The following is a 19,161-nucleotide window of genomic DNA, read 5'->3' on the forward strand; positions in this document are numbered from 1 at the left end:
CAGGGGTATCCCCAGTTGTTCTGTGAGGGGAGTCTCAGAGTCAGGGGGAAGAGGCAGAAGCCACCCTGCCATGTCCTTTACCTTGTCCCCAGCCCTGGAGTGGGCACCTGCAGGGTGGACACAGGTGGGTGGGGAGGCAGCTGGACTGAGAAGGACTCTGGGAGCCACATGTGGCCTCTCCCTTCACCTGTGCCCTGTCTTGGGTGCTGTGCAGGGTGGGTCCTGGGGCCTCCCCAAGTGTGATGAACTGCAAGGTCTCATCCCTGAGGGGATGGAGGAGTAAGAGAGCTGGTGTAGGGCCCAAGGGAAGCAATGGCTGAGAAGAGGCCAGAGCAATGTACAAATCCCTTTATTTTATTAGTTTGTCAAAGACTAGTTCGAGCAGGATGGTCACAGCATGTCTGCGAGGCCCCAAGTCGCCCGCCGCCTCCCAGGGAGAGCCCTGGTGAGCAGCTGGGGGCTGTGGCGGAGGAAGCACGGGGAGGGGGGGAGCACGGTGCGGCAAGGGATGGGCTGGGGTGAGGTTGTGCCCCCGCGCCCCCTGATTGGGGTGCAAGCAGCAGCTCCTGGGACATGCCCAGGGTGCTTGCCCAGGGATTCCTTCCCAGGCCCAGGGGACCCGTGTGCCCAGTGCAGGGCAGGGGGACAGCCGGGCATTCCCGGTTCAGGACTGGCCAGGCAGCCCTCGGCCCCGTGCTGGCTTTATTGCAGGGGACAGAGCGGGGGCCCTGGCAGCGCGGCGGGGGGTTCTCGGCTCAGCGCTGCGGGCAGCCCCGGGGACAGCGGGGACTCGGGGCTGGGAGCGTGAGCAGCGGACACAAGGACGCATGGAGCGACGCGCGCACCCTGGCACAGAGACACTAATGCGAGAACAGGGGCCGGCGGGGCCGAGACACGGACGAGCAAGCGGTGGGAACGGGGCAGGGGGGACGAGGCAGGGGGGTCCCTGCCCCGCATGCGCCTTTGTACACGGTCGGTGGAGCGCGGCGCCCGCTCCTCCCGGTGCTGAAGTATTGCAGTCTAACTGATATGGCTTTAACTATGGGGCCAGAGATGCGAGGAGGGGGGGTCCCCTCCAACCCCCCGATGCTGGAGCACACCGGGCAGCCCTGGGGGACCCCCGTGCCCAGGGACTGGGGATGGGGGAGCTGTGGGCAGGGCGCCTGGCTTTGTGCTTTGGGCTTAGCCCAGGGCAGGATGGGGCAGGGGGATGGCAGTGCTGGGGACGATGGCAAGCGAGAGGAGGCCTGCCGGGGTCCCCTGGGAGAGGCAGGGGGGCAGGGGGCACGGGGAGCCACCCCGGGGGGGCTGGTAGGGCCTGGAGTGCCCCCAGCCTGCCACGAGGTTGCGTCAGTGCATTTGGTCCCGGTTCGCTCTGTCCAGCCAGGGCTGCTCCCCTTTGGCACAGCGTGGTGGGGGGGCCCTGCCTGGACAGGACGGGGCGGGTTTTCAGTCTGGTCAGGGGAATAGGCAGAAGGGGATGGGGAGGGGGTGTGGGGACCCCCGTTGGGGCCAAGGGAACTTGATGGAGGGGTCGGAGGGGAGAGGGCGCCTGTGCCCCAGCACCCCATGGCAGGGTTGGCGGTGCTGTTACTTCTTGAACATATCCTGCAGCGGGCCGGGCAGGTACTTGAGGACGGTGTCCAGGATGCTCTCCTCCTCCTCCTCCTCCTCATCCCCACAGCCCGCCGGGATCGCCTTCTTGGGGCGCGTCAGGCTGCCCTCACATGGCTGCTCCAGCGCAGCTTTCTCCTCCGCCTCCTTCTCTTCCTTCTTCTTCAGCCCGTACTGTGAGGACACAGGCCCTCAGCATGTGCCCACCACCACAGCATCAGGCCCCCTCCTCCCCAGCCATGCTGGCTCCTTGTCCCAGCCCCATCCCGGGTGCTGTGGGCAGGGCTGGGCACAGGGGAGGTGTGTGCCCACCTTGTCACGGATCTGCTGCCGGACTTTCTCTCGCTCAGCTTCCATGCGGGCGTGCTTGGCTTTCCGCTCTTCCTCCTGCTGGCGCAGGGCCTCCTGCCTCTCCTCCTCCTTCTTCTGTGCATCGGGGTCCTTCTCCTCCTCACCCCCCAGCATCTTCCCCATGTCCTTGGTGGCCCCTGCACAGCACAAGACCATCAGACAGTCCCCACATGTGCTGCAGCCACAGCGCTGGCTGCCGAAGCCCCTGCAGAGGCAGGGAGGGTGTGGAGCCCCCCGCTAAGGATGACCTGGCATGTCCCCATGGCCACCCGCGCTGGCTGCAGTTGGGCTCTGGAGGCTGCGGGGATGGGGAGTGCCGCAGGCTGGCTGTGCTGTCCTAGTTCAGCATCAGCCGGGGGAGACGCCAGCAGCTCCTTCGGCGCTGGCACCCAGGGGACCCGCCAGGGAATCCCACTTAGCGGCAGGAGAGCCGGGGATTCCCCAGCCAGGCGCTGGGAACGGGAGCCCTGGAGTGCTCCGGCAGCAGCTCCCCCCCACCAGCACCTCTCCCTGTGGCTTTGTACCCCCACTGTGTCCCTCCCACTGCGTTCCCTGGAGCGCTGGGCCAGCATCGCTCCCTGAGCAGGGACCCTGGGGGGGGTACAGCACCTACTCACCGCCCAGCGCTTGCTTCATGACGAAGTCCATGGTGCCGGTGTGTGCGTGTGGCTAGGCCAGCACCCAGCGTTCATCCACTGCTGTCTGGGCTCGCTGACCAGGGCCACCTGCGTAGGCAGAGAGGGATGTGTTTGGCGATGCCGTGCCCAGGGTTCCCCGCTGCCTAGGCACAAGGGGAGGGACAGTCCCTGGCACTGCAGGATGCACCCTGTGTCTCCAGCCCAAAATACCTCCCAGGATGGGCAGAGGGAGCTTTTGGAGTCTGCGGACAGAGGCTGGGCAGATTTACCTGTTCCCCTTGGCACCCTCCCCACATCCCCACTGGCTTTGCAGACTTGTGGTGGGACCAAGGCAGGGACCGGAGACAGATTTCCACCCCAGCACTGCCCTCAGTGGGGCAGCAGGAGCCCCGGGGTCCTGCCTGGGGGGTTGGCGGGATGGGGACCCACTATGCCACCACCCACTGCATGTCTGTGCCTTGAGGGAGGGGGGACAGACCCTGCCTGGGGATGCTAGCGCAGTGCAGCTGGACACAGGGTGCTGTGTGTGCGTCTATCACAATGTATGCACTCTGCGGAGGGATGGAGAAGAGGCTGTTGGCGTGTTGTGACAGGGTTTGGGGGCTGCAGGGGTTGCAGACAGCAGCCTGTGACTGTGTGCGTGATCCCTGCGGGTGCTGGGGATGGGTGACAGTGTGCAGGGACACTGCGTGTGCAGGACAGAGCGTGTATGCGCATCCCGTGTTTGTGTGCGCTCCCACGTGTGTGAGCGGTATGTGCAGGCTGTCTTTGGTCAAGAGGTGTGTTCGCAGGTGGCTGCAGGCAGTTTTTGCATGGGGGTGTGCACGCACATGTGTGTGCACCAGTTTGTGGAGCTGCAAGCTGTGTGTACCCGCACAGTGCGGGTCTGCAGCCTGTTTGCAAGCTTTGAGTGTGTGCGTGCCTGAGTTTCGGGGTTTGCAAGCTCTGCGGATGCGCGTGTAAGGGCTTGCATGGGTGAGTGTGTGCACTGTGTGTGTTTGCACGCGCTGTGTGGGGGTTACGGGCTGTGTTGCGGGGGGGGCTGTGAGTGCAGGTCCGTGGGTTTGCAGGCTGTATGGGGTGGGGTGTGCACACAAATTTGCAGACTGTGCCACGTGTGTGTACGTGTGGGGGTGTTGCAGGCTGTTTGCATTCGCTGTGTATCTGGGGGACTGCAAGCAGGGGGGCGTGTGTGTGGGGGGGGGGCGGGGATAGCCGTGCCCCCCACATGTCCTGTGTGTGTGCGGGGGGCTGCAGGCTCTGCTCAGAGCCTGGCTGTGCAGTTTGCAGTGTGTGCGCGTGTGCCCAGTGGGTGCCGCAGCCTTGCAGGTCCCCCCACCCCATCTCCCGGGATCCCCTGGTGGGCTGCAGGGGGGGCTTCGCGAACCGGGACCCGGGGAAGTTTGTTGCTCCCAGCCCCAGGCACCCCGTGCACTGGGGGGGGTTCCTCCAGGCGGTGCTGCGCTGAGCTCCAGCGCCGCGGGGGGGGGCTCGGAGGACACCGGGGACGCGGGGACAGTGGGGGGCGCCGAGACTCCGGCGCCGCAGGAAGGGTGCAGGGGACACCCGGCGCCGTTGGGACATAGGGGAACCGGAACACCGGGGTCGCGGGGGCGGGGGGGGCGCAGCGACACCAGGGTACGTGGGGGGACACCGGAGAGTGCAGGGACACGGGTAACGTGCGGGAACACCGCTGACGGGGGGGAGACGGCAGGCGCCGGGACACCGGGGCCGCACGGTCTGCAGCGACGCAGGGGACACGGAAGGGGGCGCCGGAAGGGCGAGGGCCAGCGGGGACACGGGACGTAGGGGAGACTCAGCATGCGGGGGACACCGGGACCGCAGAGGGGTGCGGAACCCAGGGGACGCCCCACGGTGGGAGTGCAAGCACACGGAGGACGCAGGGGACACCCGGGACAGGGGACACGCACCGGGCGCGCAGGGGACACAGGAGCCGCGGTGGGGGGGCGCAGGGACACGGGGAGGGCGGGAGCCGCGGTGGTGGTGGGGGGTGGTCGCGCAGGGGACGCGGTACCGCGGTGACCCGCCGCCCCCCGCCCGGAGGATGCGGCTCGGGGCCCCGCCCGCCGCCCGGGGCCGCCCGGTGCCGCAGCGGCGGCGCTGTCCCTTCAGCACCGGCGCGGCGCGGCACTCACCGGCTCCGCCGCCGCTCTCCGCTGCCGCCGCTCCGCCCTCCCGCCCCGCCCCGCCGCGGCCCGGCCCCCGCCCGCCCCCGGCGGCACGCGTGGGCCCGCCCGGGGCGACACCCCCCGCCCTGGCACCGCGCAGCCCGGCCCCCCACGGGGAGGGATGCGGGAGACCCCCCAAGGAAACGCCGCACGACCCCCGGGGAAACGTCCCGGTGTGCGGCCCACGGGGAGCCCCGCACCGCTCTCAAGGATGCGGACGGGGACCCTCCGGACCCCACACCGCGCTCCTTTAGAGGGAGGGATTGGGGGGAGAGCGCGTCCGGCGCGGGGTTAATGATTCACCTCCGCGGCAATTAATGGGCGAATCGAGGCATTAATCAGCCGGAGCCACCGCGGAGCTGCACACCGCCCCCAAATCCCGCACCCCCCTACTATCTCACTCGGCACCCCAAGCCGCAGCACTCTGTTCCCCTCCGCAGTGGTGCAGGGCAGCTGCAGCAGTTTAATTAAAGTCCCTGATAAAACAACTCGAACCCAGCACCAGCAGCTTCTGCTCGGAGGCCCCAGCTTTGGATTTTTGGTGTTGTCTCCCCCCAGGGGGGTCCCACGGTGGGTGGGGGGTGCCTAGGCTAGGGATGCTGGGAGGGCCTGTGCTGTGGCATCGAGGACACGATGCCCACGGGGCTCAGGACCCAATTCAGTGTGGGGACCCCAGGCAAGATTGGGGGGCACCACCCTGCCTGGCCCTCCTGCACCTGCCCAAAAGGAGATGGGCTCCTGTAGCCCCCTCACCCCTCCTCATCAGCTGCGGGACAGGGCACCCCTGTCTAAGTGCACAGAGAGGCACTGGGGACAGGTGCGTGCCCCATCGCCAGCCCTGCCACCCCACAGAGGGGCAGCCGGCGCCTTCTAATTAATCCAGCCCTGGGTTATTAGAAACAAGAGGAGCGCTTTGCAAATCTGATTAGCGGTGCTCTAAGCCAGGCTTTGGGGATATCTGGTGTTTAATGGTGAGGCTCTGGAGGAGCAGCTCTGCGGGAAACCTCATAGCTACATCCCAGAAAAGTGCTGGAAAGGGTCTAGATGCAGGGTCGTTTCAGGGACCCCCATCTTCTGCATGTGGGAGGCTGTGGGGAGCCAGGACAGGCTGCAGCTTCCCCCACAAACCCGGTGGTGCAGCCTGTGGAGATGTTGCCGGTGTTGTGCACAGCTGGGGCTGCTGTGGGGAGGATGGGGTGATGGAGGATGTGGGGCAGCACTGAGGAGCCATCCTGCAGCTGGCGGGGGGGCGAAGCCAGCACGCAAGTACCAGCCCAGCACCTCCACTGGGATGTGGTACTGACAGATCTGCATGTGTGCACCCGCTGCCAGCTCCTGCCCCGATGCATGGCTGCTGCCAGGGCAAGGTCTCAGTGCAGGGACAACACATCAAGGACGCGGCCCTCTTGTTCACCCTCTCTCACTGCTCCCCAAAACACCCCCTCCAGCACACCCCATCTCTGCCAGCCTCAAGCCCTCAGCCCCTTCCACAGTGGCATTGGCCAACAACTCATGGAAAAATTGCCTCCTGCCCTTGTGCCCAGCCCTGCTCTGCCCGCCAGCAGCTGGTGGGACAGGCGTGTGGGTGGCAAGACAGGCCTGCGCTTGGCCTGTCCGTCTGTCTGTCCATCCTGCGGCAGCCCTGCTCCGGGCGCTGACGTCAGCGCTCCCGGCAGCCGGGCGGTGGGCGGGCTGCACCGCTCCTATTGTATTAAAAATAATACAGCAGAGCACAAATTCATTACAGATAAGTGTGACAGCCAGGAGGAATTAACGAGCCCGTCTCTCAACGCCTGACAAAACGCCTCCTTTTGTTCCTGGGATGGGTCCTTGAGTCTTTCAATCTTTGGAGATGCCTCGGCTCATTAAACGCATCCTCCCCCAGTAGCTCCCAGCTGCCTGGGGACTGCTCCCAGTATGAGCTGTGGCCAAGCTGGGAGGGCTGTCCCTTGTGCCAGCGCTAAATGTTTAAGCCAGGCTTGCCCTCTTTGGAGCTTGGCAGCCTGGAATCCTGTCTCCAAGTGTGGGACCCCACACGGGGTGCAGGGTAGTCGGGGGGAGGTGGGCGAAGCAGCCCCCGTCCCTGCTGCTGCGGGAAGCACGAGGCTCATGTCAGCTGTGGCCAAACGCCCCGGCACTCCAGCTGTCAGTGCCGGCAGCGCAACCACAGCCAATGGGCTGGTGAGCGCCCAGCCCTGCCCTGGCAGTTGGGCTCCCCTGGGATGGGCAGCCAGGGGCTCATCACCAGCCCTGGACATCGCCTCTGTCCCCCTGCCTCACACACCCTGTGGACACCCCTGCTCTCAGGATGGGGATGAGCCCAGGGGACCCCTGCAGTCCCAGAGCGCAGCTGGCTCTGGCAGATGTTTGGAGGATGCTCCTGGTGCTGGGAGGACTGCTCGTGCCTGGCATGGGCACTCCTTAGACACAGCTGTCCCCTGGCGTCGTTCTGGGCAGTGTCACCTGCCAGGTTGCTGCCTGGAGCTGCTGGGGGAGGCAGGAAGGGAAGGGACGGGGAGCAATAGGAGGGACGGGGGGGACAGCACCATGGCCAGATGGAGCAGGAAGCTCTCAGCGCTGCCAAATCCTGCAAGTCACCTCCGTGCCGGCTTGCGGGGGCAGCAAGGCAGGGACGGAGCCAGTGCGGGTGCCAGAGCCCTGGCAGCGCCTCGCTCCGCTCCCCGCTGGCGCCCAGAGAAAGGGCATGGGGCTGGCGGCTGCTGCCACTGCTGCATCACCCACCGCATCTGCTGCCAGCAAAGCCCCGAGCGGCACCTGCCTGCCCCATTGCTGGCACCGTCCCCAAGCCCTGCAGCCACACAGGGACCCTGCAAGGTCACAGCCACCATGGGCCCTTGCAAAGCTCCCAGGCAGAGCGAAGCGGGTGCCTGAAAAACTGCACCCATCCCTGCAGCACCGCAAGCCCAGCCTGCTGCCACCCATTAGCACAGGGCAGTTATTTCACTTATCCCCCCCCACCCGCCATCTCTACAGAAAATAATTATTGGTCCTTCTCATTGCACCGAGGGATTAAAAGTGGTTAACTCCATTTCTAAAGGCTTTGTTATGTTGGTTTTCCCTCGGCTGCTGCACAAGGCGATTTCCACAGTGCCACTTAGGCAGCTTTTATCAGGTTGTCTTCTGGAGGTAATTGGGTTTTTCAGGAGCCTGTTTAAAATTCGTAACCCAGCCTTTTAAACAAAACAAAAACAGCAGCGTCAAGAAGGGGAAGAGGCAGCACAAAACATGCAGCAGCTGCAGCCTCTGAAGAGCAGCCTTGGCCTCTTGGGGCTGGCACCTGGTGGGGACAGGGACAGGGACGGGCACCAGCGGGCTGTAGCGTCAGGCTGGAGCTGGACCCTCCATCACAGTGGCTGAGCGTAGACTGCAGGGACAGCCCCTGCCACCCCTGCTGTCCCTCCTGCTGGTGACACTGAGCAAGGTGAGGGGGACCTGGGGGGACCATTGCTCCATGCTCAGGGTGAGCATGTGGTGCTTGGAGCCCCCCCACGTCCAGTCACTGGGGACATGGGGACTACTGCTCTGCCCCTGCAGCGAGTCACAACCCCCCAGCACGTGTGGGTGTTCTCCCAGCAACCACTCTCCTGGCTGCGAATGAGGGTCTCACCAAGGGGCTGGTGCAGGAGCAAGCCACCCAGGGTCTGGTGGGGAGGGAGGTGGGTTTGTGGCATGGCCTGACCCCGGCTCTGCTGCCATGCTCTGCCCAAGGTGGGAGCAGCACTGCGGCTGGGGGCTGGGGGTGGCAGGGTCCCCTGAGCTCACCAGAGAGGGACGGAGAAAACAGACCAAATCTGCCCCTGGAGTCACCCTCACAGGATGACTTCTGCTGGTCTCATGCCCTAAGGGTCTCCCCAGGTCCAGGCTTTGCTGGCTGGACAGGGGATGCTCCTGCCCACCCTGCCCACTGCCCTCCCTGTGCCCTGCTCTGCATGGGCACAGCAAAGCACTCCTGCAGGCAGAGGGGCTCCGGGCTGACGCTGCAGCTTTTCCTGCATCACTATCACAGGTTTGTCTGTGTTAATACCATGGCCCCGTTGGCATCACTACTGCAGACCCACCTGCATCGCTACCACAGCCCCATCAGCATCAGTCCTGCAGACCTGTCTGTTCCCTCCTGCCTGTGGGCTGGGGGTGGCACGCTGGGCACCCCCTGCCCACCCCCGCACAGCTCTGTGCCGTGGGGCACAGCGTGGGCTGGGGAGTGGGTGGTGGGGAGCTGCTGCAGCAGATGGTCGGTGGGGCTGGATCACGGCACCACAAATAATAAGGGATGCATGCATCCCCCAGGGGGGCCATTTGCAGGAGCTTGTTGTGAATTGGTGCCTGCAAGACCCAGCACACACCTGCTCGTCCTGGGCCTGGCAACCAACGTGTGAGCCAGGGTGGTTTTGGCTGGGGAAGGGATGAAGCAAGGAGGGCACCAAGCCCATAGCTTCCAGCTGTTCCCAGCATGGTGGTGTCCCAGGAGGATGCCAGAGAAGGAGGGGTGCTCCCAGTGCTGCTCGGCCCTCCAGAGCTCCCCAAAAATACCACCTACGCCTGCATCTGTGTGAGAAAGATTAACAGGGGCTATATTTCCCAGCAGGAGTGGCCAAGGGGACAGGGACCCATCTCCAGGCTCTATCTAAGAAGCATCCAGCGTGGCCAGGATGACAGCTGCTGCGTGACCGAGTGCCTTGGCTTTGCCACTGCTGTGCCCTGTGGTGGGAAGCTCTGCTTACCCAGCCCCAGCCTCGGGGCTACCCAGAGCCCTGAGGTGTCCACATCCCGTGAGCACTGGGGGATGCCGGGATGGACCCCACTGATCGACTGCTGCAGTGGTGACTTCTTGTCCCCGCAGCTTCTGGCTCCCGGTGAGCGTCCGGTGCCTCTGTGCCATGCATTATTAAACAGAGGCACTGCAGCCCCTCGCTGTTCATCCTGGCGTGGCTGTGCGGGGAGCAGGCTGTGGGAGCTGCGGTGGCCCACTGCAGTCTCAGCTGGAAGATTTAGGCTAGCTGTGGGTCTGGCCAATTCCCCAAAGAGTTTTGTGACCCCTGAGGTTCCTCACTTGGCCGCTTCCCACCTCCCCACCCCACGCAGGATGGATCCCACCTCCCTGTAGAAAAGCCACTGTGCATTCAGCCTCGGTGCTATCACCTACACTGCTTTCTCCTGCCCACACAGCAGGTACTTATAGCATATACATCCAAATCACTGTATATAAAGGCACACTTGTGCTGAGTCCACCCCATCAATATTTATGGCAGGCATGCACACCCGCATGGCTCTGCAGGGGCCGGAGTGGAGCTGGGTGCAGCACACCGGTACTGCCCGAGGAGCAGACAAAAGCCCTCTCAAGCCCCTACAATGCCTCCCCATCCAGCACCATTGCCCTGGTCAGTGCTTTTGGGGAAGGAGCCAGGCTGTGCACATACTTATTTCCATCCTCACCACCCTGGCAGGCACACGCAGGGCCTGTGCAGGTGCCAATGGCGGAGGTGGTTGGGATGGTGCAGGGAGAGGATGCTCAAGGATCCCCTCCTGGCCCCATGTCAGGATGGGATTTGGGCACTCCCTCCCCATGGAAAGCCTTGGAGGGGTTATACCCACCCTCATTTCACCGGCGGGGGAAAGGCATGAAGGACAAGGACACAATTATCTCAAGACTAAGAGCACAGAGGACAGCTCAAGCTCAAGCTCAGAGCACAGCAGAGCAGTGGCAGCCCTCATCCATCCCCCCTCCAGCCAAAGCATCCTCAAAAATTATACCCTGGGTGCTGCTCCCCTGAAGTTCAGCCTTGTGCTGATACTGGTGTTGGTTTGCAAAGATTCTGCAAGCTCTTTGGGGCTCCTGAGACGAGAGCAAAGAGCCTGGGATGCTTTAATGCCCCCCTGCACTGCTGAGGAGTAGGGACGCTGTCGTGGCTGGTCATGCTCTACCAAACTCCCAGTCCAGCTCTAGGAGAGCATCTGCCTTCCCAGGAGAGATGGGCCCATCGCATCCCATGAGAGGGGAGGTTTGGGAGCTCAGATGCCCCGTGCCCTGGGTAACTGAGCTGGCCAAGGGCCACAATGCTGGGGACACCCTGTCCTCCAACAGCAGCAGATGGCTGCATGGTGGGGAGCTCTGTGGCAGCGTGGGGGGAAAATCTGGGTGTCTGGGCTCCAGCCATCTACAACGCAGTGGGAACGGGATAAGCCTGCGCTGCCCCGGCTCGGGGCGCTGGGAGGAGTGAGACCCCTGCACGGGGAGGCAGCTGGGATAGGTGGGGGGCTCTCTGCCCACCCCAGCTGAAACCTCCCCCAGCCTGCCCACACTTGGGGTTTCCGCTGCAGTGTGACGCCGGACGGGCACGGCGCCGCTCCAAGAGCTGCTGGGGCTCTGGCCAGAAAATCCATTCTTGGCTGCTTTCAGTGGGGTTTGGCGCGTACCTTTCCCATCTGGGGGCTTTCAAAGGCAAAAAAAAAAAAAAAAGAAAAGAAATTAAAAAGCCCCTGGCTCTGTGCCAGCTCCGCAGTCACGGTCACCTGCCATGGTCCCCAGGCAGGACCGTGTCCAGCACCCACCTCAGAGCCTCAGCTGTTCCCCACTCCCATGGCCTCAGCCTGGTCCTGAGTTGGTTTGGATGCCTCTTGCCCTGCATCAGGGTCTCACCAGGATGCTCATCATGGACCCCCCCATCCTGGTGAGGTAGCCTCAGGCTGTACCTCTGCACCCCCCCATCCATCCCATGGCTGCACTGTGCCCCCTGTGCCGTGGGGAGCGAGGTGCCCCCCGGGAGCCGCAGCGCGCAGAGCCGGGGCAGTGCTGCCTACCTTGGTGCGTGCAGCGCCGGGTGTCCGCAGGCTTCGGCACCTAACGCAGGGCGATGAGGAGCTCGCAGGGGCAGCTGGGCATCGCAGGGAGAGCGGGGCCTGCAGGAGACACCGACAGGGGGAGGATCAGCTCTGCAGGTGGGGTGCCAGGACTGGATGGGGTGGATAAAGTAGAATCACTTGACGGGTGATGGATGGAGCACACCACTGCTGCTGCCTTCTCCCCCTACTCAGGGGACACCGGGTGGGTCTGTGCACCCCCCCCGCATCCCAACCTCCAAGGCTGAGAGCAATCTGCTGCCAAGAGCCATCATCTCTCCGTAGGTGGGAGCGCAGCGGGGCATGCAGAGGGTGACAGGCTGCAGGAGATGGCAGCCCGTTAGGGTCTTTGATCCTCTCCTGCATCAGGGACACCACCTCTGATGCTGGCAGAGGGCTCCTGGCCATCTCTGCAGACACCCAGCAGTTTGGATGCCTTCATTAAATATTTAGAGGGCTCTCAACTCCTCAAGTGTTTTAAAATTTCACATTAACTCTGCCTTCCTCAGCTTGCAAATGATGACTTTCTTCTTTGGAGAACATAATGGCAAGTTAAAACAAGCCGCCAAACAAAAGACTTTGCTCAGACTTTGCAATTTGAGAAAGCCTTGGCACACCCCCTTTGGGGTTCCCCACTTTCTGCTGGACCACAGGAAGCTTCTCCTCAGGGATCTTGTCCCTTCCTTGACTGTCCTTGAAATCCCCCTGTGATGCTCAGGGAGATGCAGGGCGTGCTTCCCGGGGACGCTGGCCTGGGCAGAGGCTGTGCAGAGACCTGGGCAGACGGGTGCTGTGTGCTGCGCTGGCAGTTTCTGGGGTGGCCTGTCCCCACGGTGTGGCTGGTGTCACCTTGACACGTGCCACAAGTGTGACTTGTGCTCTGCGACTGGGGCAGCAGGTTCCTGGGCAAGTTACAAATTCATCCTGACTTCAAGCAAAGGCTTTTCCTCCACCCTGGGGAAGGAGGGAGGCTTTGGCAAATTGGAGATAAATGAATGACCCAGGGGAGCCGGGGGAAACACAAGCAAACAGTGACGCTGGAGGAGCAGGGGCTGGGATGGATGGAGCCTGCATTTTTAAAAGCATCACGGAGCAGGGATGCCTTATCCGAGCCCCGGGGGCAGGAGACACTGCCAGCCCACGGGCGCAGTGCTGGGTTTGGGGAGGGTGCAGGATCACCCAGGGGACCCTGAGCTCTGCAAGCTGTGGGGAAGGGGCAGAGGATCCTCAGTGAGATCCCTGAGGAGATCCCAGAACAGCGACTGCTTCCCTGGGAAATGCAGCGCTGAAAGCTCAGCCTGGAAAGGGCTCAGCAGCAGCGTGAAGGTGACCTTTGCTGGGGACAACGGCTGCCTCCTTTGGGACGTGGGAAGACTCAGAAGCGGGGTAAGATGGGCTGCAGAGTGTTGCGGGGACGTGTGCCCGGGGGCGGCTGCTTCCCAGACAGCTCAGTGCCAAGGAGACAGCTGGGCTGGGACGGGATCAGTCCCCTGCTTTGTCAGGGTGCAAATCAGCCATTCTTTGCAGAAACCCCAGAGGGTGCAAAGAGTGACAATCCCCTGCTCAGGTACCTGAGAACAGGCAGAGGGTCCTGGGGGGTGCTGCTCTGATCCTGCAGGGTATTTTTTTTCTGGGCCACTCCAAAGTGTTTTTTTTCCCGTGCCTTTTAAATGGACAGAGCCTGCCAGCATCATGAAGATGCATCTCACCTGGACAGCTGTGCTAGCTCAGTCTGTCTGTTTGTTTAGGCAACCAGACACCAACTGCAGCCAAAAGTAGAGGACAGGGATGAGCAGAGCAGGGTGACAGTGCCAGGACAACCCCAGTTCTGGGGACTGCAGTGTCCCCAGGCACTGGCAGGGCTGCTTTTATCCAGCTGAGGCTCTGGACACAACACACAGTATCCAGGGAAAACCTAATGCTCGAGATGAGACCATTAGCAAGTCCACAGCTTTTCTGCTTTGGCACCTCTGGCTCTCAGCACCCTGCGTTTATAGCTGAGCTTGTCCAAATATTTGCAGAGGAGGGTGGGCTGGGGAAGGGAATCAGTGGGGTGTGCAGGCTGGAGCACTCTGGGCCACGTCTCAAAGCATTTCTCCTGCGTAAGGGAGATGCTCTTGTGACCTGCTCTGAGGCTGGCATCAGCTTCATGTCCATGCATGGGGTGAGAAGAAAGGCTCAGAACCACGATGCTTGGGGAAACGTGGGGAAACTATCTGCACACCGGACTCAGTGCTGGCAGTGTGCCGCCCTGGCTCTCATGCAGGCGTGCAAAGGGCTCAGGGTGCCACGTTGCATTGGGCAGCCCCAGAGGCATTTCCCAGTTGGGGTCCCGTACCTGAGTCAACCTGCCTTGCCTTCAAAAAGCAAATCCCCAGCCTCAAAAATCTCAATATCTCTTGCAGACTTCACCTTCCCATGGGCCAGGGCAGGTCTGGGTCACACCATCGCAGGGCTCTGGGAGCTGGCTGATATGAGAGATGTTTCTGAGTCTCTGGTAAGTGTTGCAGCAGGAGCTGGTGGCACCAGCCAGGGAGGGATGGGCTTGCTGGCCTGGCAGCTTACAGGAGGAGCAGGCACTTGTGGTGCAGAATGACATGGAAAAGGTGACGGTGGCTCCTGGTGAGGCACTGGGTGACCTATAGCAAGACACTGGAGCCTGGAGGCACAGCCCAGAGAGCCCATAGCTGGACAATGCAGATGGTGCAGGTCTCCATGGCCAAAAAGGCTCCACGGAGCTGGAAAAGGCAGAGGGGAAAGCTCCTGGGATGAGGGAGCAGAGAGTGCTCACACGAGAGCAGCCTGCAGGAGCGCAGCTTGTTTACCCTGGCTGAACAGGCCTGATTGCTCTCTATAAATACACCCGGCGAGTAAACACCAGGGAGGGAGAAGGATCGTTTAAACTCAAGGATGATGCTGGCATAAGAACAAATGGGGAGGTCTGGCTAGGGACACGTGGAGGCTGCAGGCAAGAGCAGAGATCCTCCAGCTGCCAGGAGGGTCCTGCACTGGGCAGGGGGGTCCAGCCCTGGCTGTTTGGGCAGCGCTTGATGCCCAAGAGCTTGGGCTCAGGGCTGGTGGGAAAGGTGGCAGTCTGGGCTGCAGTGACCGTGCCCACCTGCCACACCAGACCTCTCGAGGTCTGTGCCAAGGGGACGGACATCTTGGTGCCCGGCGGTGGGAACAGAGCTGTGCCACGCTGCTGGTGGTCACCCTCTCTTCCCCAGAGGGTTTCTTTGCAGTACTAGACCTCTGCTGGGACCTCTCAGCTCCCATGGTTAAACCACGCTGGGCAACTCAAGGCAGCTCCCCTCAGCTCCCGACATGGCTCCCAACAGACAGCACCGGGCCTGGCGGGCTGCGCCTGGCAGCAGCCTCTGCAGAAACCCGGGGAAGAGCCAAGGTGTGAACCGCAATCATCCTCCAGCACTGCAAGGTGTTAATAGCTCTGCCTGGCTGGGGTCATTTCAATACTAATGTTATCACGCAAGGCAATCGAAGAAACAAGCATTCAGCCCACAGTCAAGGGAGACTTTGAGACAATTTTCCTGTGCAGGTTTATTTCAGCTGAGCTGGCTCAGTTTTCTCAGGACACCTGGAGCAGTTCTGCCAGCTGGGGGCTCAGCTCCCTGCTTCCCCTGGCCATGCTGGAGCCCATCCTGGGATCCTCGTGGTCCTGCAGCCTCAGGGGGATGAGGGCAGGTTTGGCAGGGAGAACACCTCCCTGCATCCTGAGCCTAGCCCATCCTTCCTCATCCTCTCTTTGCCAGACCTGGCACCTCATCTTAACTCACATCACTCTGGCTCTTTCACCAACCTCATCCAGTGGCTGCCACTGACTGCAGAGCCCAGCTGGTTGCATGGAGAAGCTGAGCTGTCAGCTCTGTCCTGAGCAAAGGTGCCAGCCCTGCTTTGCTGCTCTGACTCACCGCACTGCCTGCCTTGGGCACTGGCTGCCCGGTCACACTCGTGCCATGCGGGTGGCAGTGCCACCGTGTGCTGCCGGGCCTGGATCACAGCAGCTACCTGTCCCATGTGCTGCAGCCACAGCCCTGGGAGCATAGTGGGGAGTGGGGCTGGAGCTCAGGGACCAGAGTACCATGGAGTGGACCATGCAGTTGGGTTGCTCCAGGAGTGGTTGAACTCAGGCACAGAGTGCAGGATGGAGGAGGGAGATGTAATGGGGAGGCATGGGAAGAGCCTGGTGGGGTGGGTATAAGGAGCTCCCCACAGCAGAAGGATGCGTGGAGCCTCCCCGGGCGCAGGTAGGGGGGTGGTGGGGGGAGCAGGTCGCCTCTTGTCCCTGCCCAAAGCCGCGCTCTGCAGAGCGTTCCCGCAGGGATGGCCAGGCACAGAGGGGCTGGAGGGGCGGAGGGTTGCAAACCACCGTCCGGGAGGTGACAGCCCTTCTCATGCCATCCCTCTGCATCAGTGTCCCCACCTTCCCAGTCCTGGGAGACGGGGGGGGCGGGTAGTCCGGGGCCGCGCCACTCAGCCCTCCATCCTGCATCCGCATCCCGCACCTACATCTCGCCCGGCATCCTTCCGCGCATCCTTCCCCGCATGCCGCATCCCGCATCCCCACGGCCGCCGCCCCGTTACATAAGCCGGCGGCCCCGGGAGGCTCGGCGGGTCGGTACCCGTGCCCGCCCCCCGCTCCGGGCTCTGCGGCACGGCGGGCCCGCCCCCGGCCCGGCCCCGCACCCACCTGGCTGGGCTCGGTGCGGCTCCGGTCCGTCCCGTCCGCCCCCGGCGCAGGGAAGGAGCAGCCGCCGGAAGGGAGGCGGGAGCCGTAGCGGTACGGGGGGGGGCCCGGTGGTGGCTCCCCCTTCGCCGCACGGCCTCCCGGGCGGGGCCGGCTCCGTGCCCGCCTCCGGCCCGCCCCGCGCCCCCGGCGGCAGCCCCCAGCCCCGGCCTCCCGGGTCTGCAGCCGACGATTCCACTCCGGTACCCGGCAATCGGCCCCGCTGCCCGGCAGTTCCCCTCGGTTCTCGGTAATTGCCCCCCGGGTATCTAGCTGCCTCCCTCGGTACTCCGCAGTTGCCCCCCTGCTATCCAGCCACCTCCTTGTCCCCCTGGTACCCAGTTATGCACCCAGCAACTACCCCCTCCGTACCCAGGCATCCCTCCCAGTACCTTGGGTCCCAGCAGTTGCACCTCCAGTGCCCATAGCAGCCACCCTCAGCCAGTACTTCCATGTACAGCCATGCCTTCCAGTACTCCCCATTTCTTGGCCATCCCTGTTTCCCCACTACCCAGCAATTCACTCCAGTACTTGACCGTCCAACCTGCCAGTCCACCCCGTCAGCAATTCCCTCCAATATTCATCTTCCCCTCAGGGCCCAGCACTTTTCTCCCCCTGAGTCAGTGACTGCCCTCCCATGGCACTGCCAGCCCACCCAGATGACTGGTCTCTAGACAGGACATCCCTGGGTGTCCCTCAAATGAGAGACCCCTGTTGCACCTGACAAAGCCCTTGCCCAGGGTCTCTTATGGGGTGTCCCAAGGCCGAGGGATGAAGAGAGCTGAGCATGGCCCCGAGGATTCCTGAGGTCCATTCTGGCCTGGGGGGCTGGGATTCATCCTCCCCATGCCCAGCTGCTGCCCTTGCTTCCCTGGCAGGCAGGGCATTCCTTTCCCTGGGTTTTACTTTGGGTTTGTGGGGGCACAGAACAGCTCCTGTTCAGCCCTGGGGTTGCTCTGGGTTTGACTTTATGCGGTTGACTCCTCGCTTTGTAACTTGCCTTTGCAATCGGTTCAGCCACTGGGATCACTGATTGCCCTCTGAAAAACAGGGTCCTGCCTCTCTGTTCCGAAAAGGGGGTGCAGGAGGGCTCAGCAGTGTTGCCCCAGCAGAGTTTGCTGCTCACGTTTCTCATCCAGGGGAGTCCCTCTTCCATCAAGCATCATGGCAGGTGGGATCCAGGTCAGCTGGGAGCCTCCTCCAGGGTCAGCCCCCCCTCTCCCTGCCGTGCTGCTCATCACATCACACAGCGGCTCATTGCACCCCTCCTTCTTGCAGGGTTGCTGCAGGATGGAGATGCTGATGAATAAATCAATCCCCCTCGGTGCTGAGGCAGCAGAACTTGGATGTGAGCAGAGGAGCAGCGCCAGGGCTGATGGCCTGACGGCTGGGGTGGCACCGCTTGTGAATTCCCCCCATGCAGCTGCTGCAGACAGAGCTGCTGCAGCCAAGTGGGCAGCTCTGATTGCCTTCTCGCCATGTTTTATTTATCAAAGCACTCAATAGGCAGGCTTGCTGCTGCTGTCCCACATTTGTCCCTGATTCTCCTGACTGGAAATGGGAGCAGCAGTTTGGAGAGGGGCCGTGGGGTGCTGCTGGCTCCTCCTGGGCTTGGAGGGGTACTGGCCCCTTCGCCTTCCTGTGGTGGGCTCCTGCGAGCCGTTGGCATGGCCCTGCCATGCAGCTGTCACTCAGCTGCCACTGTGCCAAGGAGACGGGGTCCCTTGCTGTGAGCAGAAGGACAGCACTGTGTGACTGACCTTTCCCAAGCCTGGGGAGCACTTTTCACTTTTAAGAAGTGGCCAGGTCCTCGCTGCTCCTTCCACGCTTTGCCAAGAGCAGCAGTGTCCGAGGCTGATTCCAGACACTGGAGGAGGCTGCTGTGATGGCTCCATGCCTAGCAGAGGCTGGTTTTGATCTGACCCTGGCCAAGGCGCAGCTCTGCTTGCTCTCACTGGCCCCGTCCTGGCCCCCACTCGTTTTCCTCCATCACCTCCATCTGCCTGCGCCGGAGGAGAGGGAGCTGCAGGGCGCGTTTCTGCTGCCTTGCTGCTAATAAATAAGCCCCAGTAATGAGTTGGGCTCTGGTGGACAGGCAGGTAGTGGTAATAATCCCCCAATTAAGTGGACGAGGCAGGCAGTTAAGTGCAGAAAAACCACAAATAAATAATAAGCAGAATAATTTAGGAGCAGGGAGGAGCTGGGTCGCTCAGCCTTCCCCCCGGTGGCAGGCAGGGCCAGGAGCACTCTGGGAAGTGTAGTTCTGCCTTTCCTGCCCACAGCCTCTTCTGGAGGGATGGAAATCTCTGATTTTCACCCCGTTCCTCCCATTGTGCCAAAGCTGGGTGTCCCAGAGAGCACCAGGGCAGCCGGTCCTGGGGATGGGGATGGGGCCAGGAGCATGGCTCTGATGGGAGCCTGTGTGCACGGGGCATCCCTGGATGAGAAGGGAACCCGCAGGGCTGTGACACGGAAGAGGCCCTGCCTGCCACCCCGTCCTTCAACAGAGGGTCCCTGGGGCTGTCTCCATGCCTCCAGTGTGGGAGCCAAGGGGATGGAGAGGCACTGGCCATGGGATGGCTGCTTTGCCTGCTCGCCCCTGCCATACATGAATGAGCATCCCTGCTCTCCTGCCTCCTATGGATGGAAATATTGTCTTAGAGAACTTGTTGGAGGATGCACCTGTGCAGGAGCTGTGCTGGATGGTGGTGTGGCACAGTCTTCCTCCCAGAGTCCTGGATGAACACACAAACTGCGGCGACAGCAA

General features: G+C 62.6%; 1 protein-coding gene across 2 annotated transcripts; it reads right to left on the bottom strand.

The window, feature by feature from the left end:
- Positions 1-333: 333 nt before the first annotated feature.
- Positions 334-16,509, bottom strand: CPLX2 (complexin 2). Of its 2 annotated transcripts, XM_065029654.1 has the most exons (5): positions 16,359-16,509; positions 11,612-11,710; positions 2,583-2,690; positions 1,927-2,102; positions 334-1,788 (listed from the first exon to the last, which is right to left on the bottom strand). In XM_065029654.1, the coding sequence occupies exons 3-5, from the start codon at positions 2,611-2,613 to the stop codon at positions 1,591-1,593; spliced, it is 405 nt and encodes a 134-aa protein (XP_064885726.1). In that variant the 5' UTR covers positions 2,614-2,690; positions 11,612-11,710; positions 16,359-16,509; the 3' UTR covers positions 334-1,590. The 2 variants fall into 2 exon arrangements, with proteins under 2 accessions (XP_064885726.1, XP_064885727.1); XM_065029655.1 differs by lacking the exons at positions 11,612-11,710; positions 16,359-16,509 and adding an exon at positions 4,760-4,811.
- Between the last annotated feature and the right edge of the window lie 2,652 nt (positions 16,510-19,161).

Source organism: Columba livia, chromosome 14 (assembly GCF_036013475.1).
Source record: "Columba livia isolate bColLiv1 breed racing homer chromosome 14, bColLiv1.pat.W.v2, whole genome shotgun sequence".
NCBI lineage: Eukaryota > Metazoa > Chordata > Aves > Columbiformes > Columbidae > Columba > Columba livia.